This window comes from Herpailurus yagouaroundi, unplaced genomic scaffold (assembly GCF_014898765.1).
Source record: "Herpailurus yagouaroundi ecotype Mexico unplaced genomic scaffold, PumYag 100, whole genome shotgun sequence".
Taxonomy (NCBI): domain Eukaryota; kingdom Metazoa; phylum Chordata; class Mammalia; order Carnivora; family Felidae; genus Herpailurus; species Herpailurus yagouaroundi.
Genome location: NW_024412391.1, coordinates 48,772,239 through 48,788,423, shown reverse-complemented (window position 1 = coordinate 48,788,423; position 16,185 = coordinate 48,772,239). Strand labels below are relative to the sequence as shown.

Sequence of the window (16,185 nt, the reverse complement as noted above, 5' to 3'; positions counted from 1 at the left end):
GCCACGGGCCTCACTCCTGCATACCAAACCACACTGCAGAATCCCAACGCAGCTTCCTCGGCCCTGGAAAGCAGTAACCGTGTCGGCCACGCCCTTTGCCCCAACCTCTCCCCTCAGCCTGCTTGCTTCCATTTCTGTTTTACACAATGAGGGGGGAACTGGGGATACAGGCAGTGCCAAAGCTGAAGATGCTAGCAAAGGAGGGAAACGTTCCAATAGGGAACACATCAGCCCTGAGCTGCTCTAATGCAAGCAGCTAGGGAATGGATGGCACTCAAGATGGTTTTTAAGCATCTGCCCGAAATATGGCAACCACTCCCGCCTCCACGGTCTCCCCGGCTGGAGCTGGAGAGGACAGCCTCCATTTGTGACCTGTGACTTACCTCTCCAGGTATTCCTTAACATTATTGTAACCGTAAAACTTGGCTAGGTGAATGAGGATCCCTGTGGCACAGCGGCCATCGCGCTTGCGACAGTAACTGCAATTGCAGATCCCACGGCAGGGAGGACACATCCAATCCTGGAAGAGCAGTTTCCCGTTACCTACATTGTGCTCAAGCCCGGCTCACTTGGTCTCTCCTCCAACCTTCAGTCACAGGATACTTCTAGTATATGGCACAGGGAGACTAAACGAGTCTCCTCCCCATGATTCAAAAGGCCCAGAGAGGTTGACCACCCAGGGTTCCACGTGTGGAGAAACACAGAAAATTAGACGCCTGCTTCAAACTGTGGAGAATTTTAGGAGTACAAAAGAGCAGCAAGACGGACGTGTGAATTCTAGCTCTTCTACTTCCTAAACCACATAACCGGAGTCGTGGTCTATATTCATCTGCAAAATGGGGACAGTGATTTACCCCATGACTGCTGTGAAAGAGGTCACATGGCAGGGGTCAAGTAAGAGCACAGACTCTGGGGCCAGACTGCCTAGGTTCAAGCGGATACATACTAACCATACTATTATATCACTTCAAGGAGGGAACTGAGGACCTGGGAGGTTATATACTCGACTTCATAAATTTAAATGACTTAGTAACAACTGCAAGTCGACTGTGTTAGGAAAACACCTTAGACGACAGCCAGGCACACAGTGACACACACCTGTTCCCTGGCCTCGCCTGAGGTAAGCCATGCTGCTGGAGGAAAGCCACACAGGTTCACCTGACAGACCATAACGGTAGGAAAGCAAGGCTTGGACCCTGGAAAACCCAGTCATCTCTTCTGCCCTATGGGTCAGCTTGCTCTCTTTCCAGAAGGAAACCCTTTTTTTTCCTCTGGAGTGTCGAGGGGTAGACCGAGCTCTGTAGCTACAGGTCCCCGATCATAAAGGGTCCTAAGAGCCCATCCATCTCAGCTTGCTTCTCTTTGCCAGTGCAATTCACAAGTGCGCACACCATTCCTACCGGGTCCAGCAGTGCAGATCTCACGTCCTCCCCGTAGCGATTCCGCAGGCACGGCCCACAGAACTGTCCTCGGACCCCACCGCAGCCCTGGTTCCGACACACCGTCTTGGTGTCGATGGTCTTCTGCCTGCACTGATGGCAAGTGTTGCCCTGAGGGAGGAAGGCGGTGGGTGGGTGAACGCGGGACTTACAGGGCAAAGCGCGCAAGCCCACATGCTGTCTATGTATGTTCAATAGGGCGTGAAGAGGCCGAGCCTCTCGCCCCGCAGCGAGCAGCACCACTTCTCTGGTCCAAACCACAGGGAAACCTATTAGAGCAAGTAAGAGCAGGGCACCTAGAAGAAATGAGATGGTCAGAGAGGCCAGCAGAAAGACAGGAGAGGAAGAGCCCACAGAGGGTGACAGGGGCCCAAGTGGCCCTGAGCCCACGGCAGCCACATTTGGCTCTGGCCCAGCTTCTGCTGATCTGGAGCTTTTCAGTATAAAATTTCCCGGTGTTAAAATGTTGGCAATGACATTAAAAACATTTTAATATTGCCTTAATGGGACACCGCCTCATTTAAAAAATGATGCATAACACCATAAAGCCTCCCTCCAAATCACTGTTTAAAAGAAATTTTAACTCATTTCCTACCAACCACAGATACTGTCAAACTTTTTTTACTATGGTTCTGTTCATCAAAAAGCACACACACAAACACAGTATTTTTTTTCTTCTATGTTTAAAATAAACACCGGAGTGGGGGGGGAGGGGCGCCTGGGTGGCTCAGTCGGTTGAGCGTCCGACTTCGGCTCAGGTCATGATCTCACAGTTTGTGGGTTCGAGCCCCGCATCGGGCTCTGTGCTGACAGCTCAGAGCCTGGAACCTGCTTCGGATTCTGGGTCTCCCTCTCTCTCTCTGCCCCTCCCCCGCTCACGCTCTGTCTCTCTCTCAAAAATAAATAAACATTAAGAAAAAATTTTTTTTAAATAAACACCAGGGATACCTAGGTGGCTCAGTCAGTTAAGCATCTGACTTTGGCTCAGGTAATCATCTCAGTTTGTGACCTCAAAGCCCCACATCAGGCTCTGTGCTGCCAGCTCAGAGCATGGAACCTGCTTCAGATTCTGCTTGCACTCTCTCTCAAAAATAAACGTTAAAAAAATTTTCTTTAAATAAATACCATATAAATATTTAAAATGTTAACTATTATCAATATGCTCTTCCAAACTATATGCCTGCCTCCCCACAACTCATGTGCATCCCCCAGAGACCTCTCCTGAGAATTCCCGCAGGAAGCCAACTGCCTCCACCCAGTTACAGCCGGTCCTCCCAGTCACAAGGGAGGCGGCCTGAGGGTCTAAGCCCAGATGCAGTTTAAAAACAATGCAGGATTTCTAATACCAGTTCCTTGGACTCCCAGTTAGAATCACAATCGTGCAAATTATTCATCATACAGAATTTACCAGAACTTTATCGTAGATTTTATCTCGAACGGTGATGGCAACATTTTCTAAGTCCTCTTCAGTGATATCCTCCACTGGCCGAAAGGAAGATACACGGTGACGCCGTCTATACGCCTGGCATTTCCCCTGCAAGATGAGCCAAAGCAGAACCTGGTGTGAGATGTTCTGATTAAAAAACATGCATAAAAATTTCACACTCTCAGAGCTCCAGTACCATAAATGTTAACTGTGTCCCTCTCCGATTTCCCTGGAATCATCTACTGAGCTGCCACCACAGACACAGTGCCAAACCTCCTGCACGGCAAGGTGGTCCCACAATAAAGGAGCAGCTCAGGTTTACCTGATCAACAAGTCACCAGCCGTGAACCCTGTAAGGACAGAGACGAGAACCACAACGGATGGCCAAACCTGCCAACGGGAAGGGTTGTTTCTCGCTCTAGCCCAAAAACACTTAGAATGCCCCCTTCCTAAAACTCAAAGGGCTAGGAGGAATCACTGCCCTTTCCCACAGCCAAAACCCCAGGGCAACCTGGCACCACTGACAGGCCTTTCGTGCCCCCCATGAAGATGAAGTAGAGGGTCCTAACCCTGGAGCAGCTCCTCTGCTCTACTCAGGTCAAGGCCTTTCTCCAGCCTACAGCCTAGATGGGGGTGAGGGTTCTTCTCAGAGTGTGGTCCCGGCAACACCAGCTCCACCTGGGAACCTGGTAGAAATGCCCATGCTCAACTGCTGCATACTTATTGCTTAGACACACAATAATATGTTTATGGTGCTGAGAAAATACCCCGCTAATTGTCTTCCTTCTCCTGAAACTGTAAAACTCTTCTGCAAATTTGGCAGCGGAGACAGTGAAGTTCTCCAAGGCAAATTTCTCGGGAGGCCGCGCACTCCGGGTGGGGTTAGTGCGTCTTGTGATCTGTCCCTCGGAGAAAGCCCGCCTCACTGTTCTCTTCTTCTGAAAGCAAGAGCACAGACGTTTGCAACCAGGTGCTTTCTTGAATAAAAGCCATCTGGCAACAGATTATGTTCATCAGTATTGGAGTAAGTAATTATAAAGGAGTTCTACTTACAGAGGCTGAGTTTGGGGTTCGTACTGGGAAGAAATCCGGCATTGAGTTCAGTTCTGCCAATAACTGAGCCAGCTGAAGTTCAGAACAAAAGAAAGGACTGTACATCAATATTGCCATGCCAAGTTTGTCTAACGCCTTTATCCCAAGTCTTCAGTTTTGCCAACAGTAAAAACTTGACTAAAGTAGTTCATGTGGGATCTCAACAGTTGTTGTATTTTTTAACCTCATATGTAAACACATTTTTTAAAGTTTATTTTGACACAGAGAGAGAGACTGCGTGGAGGAAGGGCAGAGAGAGAATCCCAAGTAGGCTCTGAGCTGTTAACACAGAGCCCGACACAGGGCTCAATCCCACAAACCGTGAAATCATAACCTGAGCCAAGGTCAAGAGTCAGGTGCTTAACTGACTGAGCCACCCAGACACCACACGATTTTTATTTAATGTTTATTTTGAGAGAGAGAAGGCATATGCAAGTGAGGGGGGGGAGGGGCAGAGAGACAAAGGGAGAGAGACTATCTCAAGGAGGCTCAGCACTGTCAGCGCACAGCCCAACACAGGACTTGATCCTAGGAACAGTGAGATCATGACCTGAGCCAAAATCAGGAGTCGGATCCTCAACCGACTGAGCCACCCAGGCACGCCAAGATTTTTATCTAATGAGATATTGATAGCATCCACAGAAATAAAATCTATGCCCATTCCTTACATACGAAAGCGTGACATGAAGAAGTGGTCCTTGGAATGATGAGACCAGGTGTATGAGGCTGGAATCCTGACATGGCCACTAATTCACAGTGTGACCCTAGAACAGGTCACTGTGCACACCTAAAGCAAGTTTCATCGTGTTCAAAACAAAAGGCTCAACTAGATTGTTCTGACAGTTGTTTAGAGCTCCAAGAAAACTGTTTAAGTTAACTTCTCATCACTAAGAATAACTTAATGGAAATATTCCCAAATAAACACCTAAGAATACCAAGTAACAGGCAATAATATTCTAGTCAATTAGGATTCTTATTTATACGAATGTTTAGGCATCATTAAAAAATCATGAACATTTATTTTAAAGATGCAGAGAGATGCAGTGCTAAAAATTTCCCTTAGCTAATAAGTATAAACAGGTCTTAGGATAAATTTCTCCCACAAATAGGATTTATGTAACTTTTTTTAATTAAAAACAAATTTTTTAAGTGTATTTACTTTTGAGAGAGAGAGACAAGAGACAGAGCACGAGCAGGGGAGGGGCAGAGAGAGAGGGAAACACAGAATCTGAAGCAGGCTCCAGCCTCTGAGCTATCACCACAGAGCCCACTGCGGGGCTCAAACCTATGAACCGTGAGATCATGACCTGAGCCGAAGGTGGACTTAACTGACTCAGCCACCCAGGTGCCCCTAGGCTTTCTATTTTCTTAAATAACTTATTAGACGTGTAAGATTGCAAACAAAGCATCATTATATTATGCTTTTTTAAAAGAAATTATTACAAATATACCAAAATGCTAAAGTGATTGAGTGGCAGAATTTTATTAATTCTGTATATGCAAAATTACGAAGCAAACAATAGTTACTGACCAAATACAGAAAAACCAAATACACGGAACCAAGATTTTACCTTGTATCATTATTCCTTCTACTGAAGACTTAAGTGGTAACGTGACTCAAAACTGTTCAGTGTGTTTTAATACCTAGGCCTCTTTCATTCTCTCATATGATGTCTTAAAACCCCAGTGGGTCATCAAAGAAGAAAGATTCCTGTTGAAAGCCCCCGCCTAAACCGCACCTTGCAACTCTCAAAGTGGGCTTCTCTTTTTATCCTTAGTTTCTTTGTGCTGGGAACCGGCCAAGTGCTCAACCCTCTCCTGTCCAATACCACCAGGAACCAGGGCTAAAAATGGTCCTGGGAGTCTCTGTTCCCAAACCAGAGCTCACCGGGTAGTACCTGGTTGGCCTTCAGGAACAGAGAAAGGACACAGAAGAACCAGAGCACATGTCCTGCCAGAAGCCCAGACGACAGCAGGTATGAGGGCAGCTCCGTGAGCCTCTGTGGTCGCTAAGCAGGGCTCAGTGCCAGCTCCTAGACCACCCGCCGCCAGGCCTTACCATGGCTTTGTTCTCCTTGATGTTCATGGTCCTTTTCAGCAGTGCATCCGAGCTCTCCTGGCCCTCATCCCTGGAGTCATCCTCAGATTCAGACACCGAATCTTCCCTTTCCTTCCCCTGTCTGCAGCTTCTCTTTCTTCCAAGAATTGCTTTTTTATTGTCCTGTACGCGTTTGCTAGGAAATAGCGGCTCAGAAGAACTGTCATCAGATTTTTTTGCCAGTTTCTTGGTGGGGAATTGAAAGGCTACTCGAAGACCAATACTGCTTCTCCTCGGCCTGCTTCTCCTGGGTGTAGCCTTTTCTTCTTCCTCCTCTTCTTCACTCGCTGAAGACACCTTACCAGCATCGCTCAAATCTGACTCCACAAGCTGACAAAATGAAAGGGCAAAGACGATGTTTTGTGACTGACCTTCAAAAGCACATCGCTTAAAAACACTCTGCCATTAGAGAAAAAAATGAGTAGAAGAAAGCCTCCCCTCCCTATTAATTAGTTCCCTCTGGTCCATTAAGTGCTCAGGTGGTCTGTTGAGGACTATGGTCCCAGGGCAGGCTCTCCACCACTGCCTGGGGACCCGGCCACAGCCACCAGCAGACTGTTCCCTTCCCAGCACGGGCTGGAAGCCATGCTCTCACGGACGGGGCTCCTCCACTGTGGAACATATGGAAGCCAAGTAGTATGAGGCAAAGCCAAAGAAAAGGCTATGTATGGCCTAAGAGTTATCCTCACACAGATGGAGTGCTAAGGGAAAACATACTGACAATTCTGCCCTGAATAGCAGGAACAGGACAGCTGACTTCACCTCAGCGAGGTGTCGGAGGAGCAAGCAGATGACTGGCCACTGGGGTTGGTGAGGGAGTCTCATCCCCAAGACATGATGGGCCCTCACGCCAAGGGACGTCCCCTCCCCTTTTCTGCAACCAGTAGAGCCATAGGGTGAAATCGAGGCAGACCCTCTGTGGCTTTGCTGGGAAACACCCGTTCCATCAGCTCAAGAAACTCCTGCCCCCAATTTTTGGATTCCACTTGGAATAGGCTTCTGGCATGAACACGAAATTGAGATTGACACACAAGAGCACAGTAAGAACAGAAGGCAATGGCCGGTGATATTACCCAGGAGACGGCGGGTGACACCTCAAATACAAGGGGGCCCTTAGCAATGGCAAAGATGGGCTTCAACATCGAGACCCAGGCCACCTGCTGGGGATCTTTCCTTTACCACGTGCTGGAAAAGTTTAGTCTGAGAGCCTCTGTCAGGGACTGCACAACAGGCCGCTGTGAGGAGAGCAGGGAACCACAGCATGATGGGCTTGGGACTGAGGGAAATGACTCAGCTTCCTCCTCAGTGATCAGCCCCCACGTTCTAGCTGGACGCAAATTAGAAATAAGGCAGAGGAAGGAAAGAAAACTGCAGATAATTTCCAAATCTTGGCGTTTTGTATCAATCCACAGCAAACCAAGTAGAGAAATGAGACTATGGTTGACTGGGCTTTTTTTTTGTTTTTTTTTTAAGTATCCTGAACTTTCTACATTAGTAGCTTTGGAATTTGAAACAGTGGGATTGAAGGAATCTAGTTTTAGGAAGACATTGTTGGAAGAACTTCAGAGCAAGGTGGTCTCAGATTGGCTTTATCTTCCTCATCATCTAACCAGTATCTCTTTACTAAGGACTCTCTATAAGGGACTAAAGTGGACAAGAGCAAACTGGAAACACCAGTGGAGACTCAAGACCACAGGACAAGAACACAGCTGTGGTTGCTGCACATACGGCTGTAAGACCACCCAACAAACACCCTGGCTAGTAATATCCTATTATCGGAAAAGATGGTCTCACCAGTCTCCACTACAGTGGGCAGGAGGTTGGGGAGGGAGGCAATAATGTTTGCTTGCCCACTGAATTTTATTTTTAAATGTTTATCTTTAAAGAGATAGAGCGAGCACGAGCAGGGAAGGGAAGAGAGAGGCGGGGGGAGGGGTGGGGGGAGAATTCCAAGCAGATTCCACACTGTCAGTGCAGAGCCCAACATGGGGCTTGACCTCGTGACAGATCATGACGGAGCCAAAATCAAAGAGTTGGACGTGCAGCCGACGGAAAACCCAGGTGACTCTGCTCACTGAAATTTAAAATAAAATCTGCAGGGGCACTTGGGTGGCTCTGTCAGTTACATGTCTGACTCCTGATTGTGGCTCGGGTCATGATCTCATGGTTTGTGGGTTTGGGCCCCGCATTGGGCCCTGTGCTGACAGTGTGGAGCCTGCTTGGGTTTCTCTCTCTCTCTCTGCCCCTCCACTGCTCACACTCTCTCTCTCTCTCTCAAAGTAAGTACACATTTTTTAAAAAGTAAAAAATAAATAAGTAAATAAAATAAAATAAAATCTGCAGGTGGACCTCCCCTAAGCTATGAGTTAACATCAGTCAACAGAACATGTCATGATCCATACCCCAAATATATGGCCAGTGAAAAGAAAAAAGACTTCTGGGGTCACTAAGAGTACGGGATACCCATTAGGGTTTGGAAAGATCTTAGTGTCTTGCTGTCCAGAACACATCAACTGCCTTACCAGCAGCTTCCGTTTTGAAGGCCAAAGGAGGGCTTGGGGACTAGGCTGGCAGAGCTCTGTGTTGCTCTTCCTGGTGATGGGGTTGGGGGATCAACATCAAACAAGCCAGCCTACCATTAGGGCTTTCAGGCCTTAAGATCCCCCCAGGAAAAGTTGAGCGGCATAGCAAACCAATAGTTACAGCTTATTTAAATTTCTACACAAGTTCCACACCAGATTCTGCTGCTTAGGAGCTTCTGAACATCAAGAGGCTTTACCTCTATCCTTTATCTTCATACCCAAGAAGGAAGTGGTGTAATGATTTTGGGGGAGAAAGGTATGCTCTTTTTCAGTTAATGGAAAACATTTTTATGTCTGAAAAAAACCCAAAGGTTTTAAGTTTCGCTTTTTGTTTAAATTTTTTTAATGTTTGTTTATTTTTAGAGAGTGTGTATGTGTTTGTGTGTATGTGTGAGAGCGAGCGAGTGAGCTCAAGCAGGGATGGGGGCGGGGCAGAGAGAAAGGGAGATACAGAATCCCAACTATCAGCACAGAGCCCCCACACAGGGTTCGAACTCACAGACTGTGAGATCATGACCTGAGCTGAAGTCAGACGCTTAACCAGCTGAGCCACCCAGGTACCCCCCAAAGGTTGTTCTTTAAAGGTACCTTGAGATTCAAATACTAGTTGGCAATAAACTGGCCTAAACATATGGAGTAAAGGAAAATCAACAAGTCTCTTGAAGGTCAAATGCTAAGAGATTTCCCTCAGGAATCTGACAAGCCCAGGTCTTCTTTATCATTTAAAGAGCACGTCAGCATCCAAATCAAGAATGCGCAAGTAAAGCTCTAAGTTTTGCCACAGCTAAATTTTTGCCACATTAACTCCACACCTAAGAACATGACTCCGCACACAACAAGAAATGACTTTAAGGAAATTGCTACCCCCAGACAGACTGTCCTCTTTTCAGAGAAAAGATATTCAAGAAAGTCTGAAATAAATTCTTTTGGAAGGGCAATAAGGGAAACTGAGGTAAGTCTCCCCAAACTCCAAAGGTATCAAAGAAAGACAACTGGATTTTCTCTCAGAGAATAATGGATTGGTGGACTGGGGATTAGCCTTGGAATACCAACTTTTATATTTTATTAACTGACTTTTAAGATAAACATGCGGCGGGAGGGGGGGGGGGGGGTGCCTGGGTGGTGCAGTCGGTTAATCAGCCGATTCTCGATCTCAACTCATTATCTCAGTTTGTGAGTTCAAGCCCCACCTTGTGCTCTGTGCTGATGGTGTGGAGCCTGCCTGGGATTCTGTCTCTCCTCTGTGCCCCTCCCCCACGTGTGCTCACTCTTGCGTGCGTGCTCACACCTTCTCTCTCTCTCTCCATAATAAGTAAACTTAAAAAAAAATTAAGATAAACATGTAAGAAGAAGTCATTCATTTGCCAAGTGACTTCTTACAAGTGAAAATACAATTCAGAAACAAGACTGAAAAATATTACAACCCATACTCCCTCGTGTTGATAATTATTACCATTACTTCTGGGTTACTGTTTACATTCAGATCATTCTGTGTAAATCCTTCAAATTCTTCCGTTTCTGAGTCAGTGTCCTCTATAAAAATTCTTCTTAGCTCTTCTGTGAAGTATTTAGAATGGAAACGCACATCCTGCTAAATTAAAAACACACATATGTCATAAAGGAAAAAGAACAGAGGTTACCAGGGGGGTCGGGGACAATGAGTTGTTGTTTAACGGGTAGAGTTTCTGTTTGAGATGATGAGAACGTTCTGGATAACAGCTGACAGACGCACAACACTGTGCATGTACTTAATGGCACTTAGCATCTTGCTTGCAAGAAACTGGGCACTTGCCTGCACTTAAAAAATGGTGAAATGGTAAATTTCACATTATGTATATTTTACCACAATAACAAAACATACATATACATACGCATTTGCTACAGCTTACGAAAACGGAATAATCTGAAACAGCTGAACAACTTGAAACGATAAACAGCATTATTTCAAAAAGTCAGAATGGCCAGGGGCTCCGTCAGCTTCTTGTGTGACTGGGGAGCACTGATAGAATTCCGTTTCTCCCGCCAGGGCTGCCCATCGGGAAGGTCTGCTCACAGAGAGCCAAACACACACGGGAAGGAGCCGTGAGGAGAAGGCCTGGCTCCCTCCCACATGCTGGCCTTCCTTCCTAGCAGCCATCCAAATCCACATCCTCCGAGTTGGTGAGCATGCCTCCCTTCCAGAGAGGGCAAGTTTCTCTGCAGGAAGGGGCCAGCGCCTTTCGCGCCCCTTCCCGCCCACGGCTTTGCTCCATCACCACCCACCGGAAGGGGTGATGGGAGCGGCAATCTTCCCAACTCCCAGGAGAGCCCCTCCTGCAGGAGACACGAGGCCAGCAACCTCCAAGAGGTAGCAAGTGAGCAGACAGAAAGATGCTCTAAGACTTTTAAAAAGGAAAGACATTTTCCAATGACTCTTTCGGTCTTTAGAACCCATAAAAGGAAAAATACTCTCTAGCTCTCTAAATGGAAAAATAGCTCTCTAAAGGATTATCTTGAAAGAAAAGAGGGAAAAGACAGACCTGCAGTGCAGAAAGGAGACCCACAAACCAGCCTCCTCCAAGCTGGCAACCAGGGCTGAAGTCCGTGTCCCCAGTTGCCTCTGACGTCTCTTCCTCCCACACCCGATATAGCAATGACCCCTCATCATACCACATTTAGTTGGGAGAATCTTGATCTCCCCCCACTGCCTCTCTCTGACTTTAATTATACACTTCTTCAGATCAGATAATCTCTGGAGAAAAATAGATATAATAGATGAGTGGAAAAATTTACAGGGGGAAAGAGAAAGAAATGCCTATATCCAGCATTTTTTTAAGCTTAAATGTCTCCTATGAATTATTACGGGTAATTGGAGTGAGTGTGCTTGGAGCTAAATTACTTTGTTCCTTTGTTGATAGCTATGGTGCAGCTGCTTGAAAAAAAAAAAAAATACAAACACAAAAGGGAAGTTTCTTTAAAGTGAAATTCAAATTGTGTTTAAGGAAGACCAAAGTCAACATTGCTACATACTGTGTGCAAGTTCATGCAGCTTCTCTCGGCTGGTTACCATGGATCGGGAAAGTGTGGGCTCAGGGTGGTAAAGCAACAGGCCTGGGTTTATTATTAAAAAGAATGGTGCATAGCTGGCTCCAAGGAAACCCACCGTGAACCTGCCACCTCCAAGGGTAGATTATATCCTGCTCACAGAGCCCTGAGCTGGCCTCTGCAGGCTGTGTTCGGGCAATGGGGTCTATGTGTACATTTATCATACACCCACAGTCCCTGCCTAGGGCCCAGAGAGAACAGGTCACATCCTAGAACAGCAAGTTTCAACCGTCTGGTCCTCTGGCTCTCTTTAGCCTTTGAGCTGGCCTCAGAGGGAAGTGGTCGGCCTGAGAGAAATCAATACCTTTGGTGATGAGTTCTAACAGAGAAAAACAACTTAGCCACAGTCCTAAACCAAGGCCTCTGCTTTTCTTCTCCTTATTCCACAAGATATTAAAAAAACGCTGTTTTTTAAGGGGAGTCTGTATGAAGTAAAATATCCACTCCACATTCTGGCTGCAATCCTGGTTACAACCCTCACACAGCTCTTGGTTCTGCAGCATGTGATCCTTTACAATCAATACCAGGCAGTATGTTCTGCATCTTGGTCACCTGTGTTTATGTGCCACAATCAGGGACGTAACGAAGTAACAGATAAGAGGATCTAACAGAGTGCTTACATTTTTTACCTTGAAGCTCATGGGACGTGAAGAAACAGACTGGAAAACGACGGGGCCTGAACCAGTTAGACCAGCATCCCACCTCAATTCTAGCCAATGGGCGCTCGTTCACCAACAGGGGCTGAGCCCAGAGAACATGAGGGAAGGGACAACACAAGTAGGCAGTCCAAGCCAGGAAAGCTGGAAAGCATCGTTCAAACATTGCAGAGGTTACAATTTAGTGCGGAGTGAGACAGATCCACAAGTAACCATGATGAGGACCAGAGTTGTAAGGAAGATGCAACATGGCACACAGGAAAAAAGAAAACCCAGTAAAACTTCAGGAAGCAGCAGCATCTAGACTGGATCTGAACCGAGGTAGAGTCTAGAAGGACACGCAAGCAGAAGGCACAGCATGGACCACGTGTACAGAGGGCAGACCAGTGCACGATGAGGGCGTCCACGCAGTTTTGTGTCTACGGCACCACGGAGGGGCAGGGAGAGGGAAGAGGCTGAGAGGTGATGCTCCCAGGTTTGAAACACCCCGGCTCAGACATTTTTCAGACGTGGGCGCTCAGACAAGTCACTTCACTGCCCTGAGCTTCAGTTTCATCCCCTGTGAGATAGGAATAATAACAAAACCCACACTGTCCCAGGGAGGTACACGAATTAAATGCAATCTGTATGAAAAGCACACGGTCGCGGGCCATCTAAGGCACACTGGCGACAGACTCGGCAGGGGTGGCCAGGACGGACAGGATGGGCAAGCTTGACGGCACAAAAGTAGCAGCAGTCACAGTATCAAAAGCAGCTGTTGTGGCTTTTTGTTTTAAATTTTGAGTGGAGCGGACACAGAATGTTACATTACCTCTAGGTGTACAATATTATACATTATGCTAGGCTCACAAGTGTGGCTACCATCTGTCAACATACAACTCCATTACAGTGTCACTGACTGTATTCCCTAAGCTGTGCCTTTTATTGCCCTGACTTATTATATTAGCTCCAAAACTGGAAGCCTAGTTCTCCTTCTCCCCTTCACCCATTTTGCCCATCTCCCCAGTTCCCTCCTTGCTGACAACTTTGTTCTCTGTATTTATAGGTCTGATTTTGCTTTTTAATTTTTAGATGCCACCTGAATGAAGTCATAGCGTATCTGTCTTTCTCAGTCTCACTTATCTCACTTAGCATGATACACTCTAGGTCCATCCATGTTGTTGCAAAAGGCAACTATCTCATCCTTTTTATGGCTGCATAATATTCCATCACATACATTTTCAGCATCTTCTTTATCCATTCTTCTTCTGATGGACACTTAGGCTGCTTCCCTATCTCATCATCAGGAAAATGCAAATCAAAACCACAATGAGGTGTCACCATACACCTCTCAGAATGGCCAACACAAAAAGACAAGAACTCAACTGTTGGTGAGGATGTGGAACCCTCATGCACTGTTGCTAGGAACGCAAACTGTTGCGGCCACTGTGGACAAACAGTATGGAGGTTCCTAAAAAAATTAAAAATAGAAATACCATATGATCCACTAATTCCACTACTGGATATTTACCCAAAGAAAATAAAAATACTAATTTGAAAGCCTTATGTTTACTGCAGCATTATTTACTGTAGCCAAGATATGCAAGCTGCTTTGTTTCTTAATGCCTACAGCACTGCTGGGCTCTAGGCAAAGCCCATCACCCACACCCTGCGCTGCTTAGAATGCTCCTCCTGGTGGATCTACAGGCTCTCCCCTCCCCCACTGCCTGACTGTGTTCAGATGGAGAGACTACTGGCTTCTGAATAAGGCCATGATCATGACCAGAGCTCAGTTCTGTAACTGAAGTAAAGGCTATGAGGACCCTGGGAGCCGAAGGGAGGAGAAAAGGGAAGGGATGAAGGACAGCAACATGGCAGAAGATTCAGAGACTCCTGCAAGGGAGCTGGGGAGATGGGAGAGGAGAAGGAGGGGTCAAGAACACCAAAGATAAGGATAGGAATGAGGAAGACAAAGGGACAACCAGGGAAGGGAAAATGGTGAGTGTGAGATCTCCCTTGATCAAGGCTGGTCCAACTGGCAGTCAGGTTACATGTGGGGCTGGAGAGATGGCAAGTCATTGAGAACTTGGAGGTAATGGCTGAAAGCAGGCTAACCCCTAGGTCACGAAAAGGAAAGGTCTGGACACAAAATCCTGAAGAACATCCACATATGGGGACAGGAAATAGAGATGACCACAAAGAATGAATGATGTGAGAGAGAGGAAGAAGCCTGGGGAGTGGAAGCAGGTGGCTGGTGGGTCAAATGCTACGGAGACATCAAGGAAAGTGAGGACCACAGACACCAGGGAGGCTACTGAACCCGAGAAAGACCAGCTCCCACAGAGGCCACAACACACACAGGCAGCCGAGTGACGAAGCAGGCACTACCCCTATGTAATTAACTGCTTCTCCTCCTGTACTTGCCCAGTTGAAGCAAGGCAGGTTTAATTTACAGCCTTTTAAGACAGGCTATGGTCCAGGGAGGATGAGGAATTTTGAGAGCCACAATGAACTCCGAAGTAAGTGCCACAGAAGGCTAGCTATTTTGACTGGCCATGCTGCTGCTAAGGCACAATATAAACCTCCAGGAATCCAACTCTCAGAGAAATGCAACTTGTGTTTGCCAGAGATCTAAGTAATTAAAGAAAGAATAACGTTCTCCCCAGCACGTCCAGGAGTGAGGTGCCGGAAGAACCACGCCGCAGGAGCGCAGAAACACAAATGTCTCATGGTAACCACATGTTCCTGCACTGCCATGGCTCCTGCCAGCCATGTGGGAGCACTCAGAATACAGCCTCAACACAGGCTGCAGCCCCGAGGTTGCAAAGAAAATGGCTGCGATGTGAGACCTTTTTATTAAAAAAAAAAAAAAAAAAAAAAAAAAAAATTTACTGTATACAGAAAGGACTTAAACAGTATAAGTGATGTAGGAATGCTCACTGGTTCTTGAAATATGAAGGCATAATGCTTCAAAAATGCTCAACCATCAACTGCTATCACCAATCTCAGACCACACTCAAAAGAATACCCAAACCAAGATCCAGGCTTCCAAAAGACCACACCTGTCAGAAAAGGAAGCATCCGTACCTGTTTCCCTGGCTCCAGAGAGTCAAAACTATCACAGCTCTCTTCTGATGAGAAGGTTTCCATGGGAACATCATCTTGGAAACCGACAAACTCTTCATCATCACTGGGGGCGTTAAAGATGTCAGCCACTTCTTTAGGGATCTGTTTTGGATTCAAAAAAGAAGAAGCATAAAACCAGGGGCTGGGTTCACTTAGGGGAATTTTCTAGAGAGGAGTAGGAATTAGCATCTCCTAGCTCTATCAATCTGCCATGGTCGCCCAGAAGACCCCAGTAACCGAGCAAAATGTGCTTCAGTTGATACCTCAGGGCAACAAAAGAAGAGGGGGAACGGAGAACAAAACTTGTTCTTTTTCAAATTCTAGAGATCTATCCCATCTTACAGAGAATGTCAAGGCCATAGCTAGATAGATGCTGTTTTTGACCTCTTCACACAAAAAATAAGGAAACCATCACTGGTTTCTGAGAAACCACAATCTATTTGTCTCCTACACTGGATCTGTCTTTAAATGTCATCCATGTATGGGGTGCCTGGGTGGCGCAGTCGGTTAAGCGTCCGACTTCAGCCAGGTCACGATCTCGCGGTCCGTGAGTTCGAGCCCCGCGTCGGGCTCTGGGCTGATGGCTCAGAGCCTGGAGCCTGTTTCCGATTCTGTGTCTCCCTCTCTCTCTGCCCCTCCCCCGTTCATGCCCTGTCTCTCTCTGTCCCAAAAATAAATAAACGTTGAAAAAAAAAATTTAAAA

At 46.6% G+C, this 16,185-nt stretch overlaps 1 protein-coding gene across 3 annotated transcripts in view; it reads right to left on the bottom strand.

Moving 5' to 3' along the window:
- Nucleotides 1–16,185, bottom strand: part of CDCA7L (cell division cycle associated 7 like) — a 39,087-nt gene that overhangs the window by 1,297 nt on the left and 21,605 nt on the right. The window contains exons 2-9 of one of the 3 annotated variants that reach the window (XM_040472460.1): nt 15,444–15,584; nt 10,091–10,228; nt 6,017–6,385; nt 3,919–3,990; nt 3,633–3,803; nt 2,848–2,973; nt 1,401–1,550; nt 384–520 (exon numbers count right to left, since the gene is read on the bottom strand). In XM_040472460.1, the coding sequence (XP_040328394.1) occupies nt 384–520; nt 1,401–1,550; nt 2,848–2,973; nt 3,633–3,803; nt 3,919–3,990; nt 6,017–6,385; nt 10,091–10,228; nt 15,444–15,584 (1,304 nt within the window). Of the gene's footprint in view, nt 1–383; nt 521–1,400; nt 1,551–2,847; nt 2,974–3,632; nt 3,804–3,918; nt 3,991–6,016; nt 6,386–10,090; nt 10,229–15,443; nt 15,585–16,185 lie in introns of those variants that run through there. The other 2 variants (XM_040472459.1, XM_040472458.1) reach the window with 2 other exon arrangements.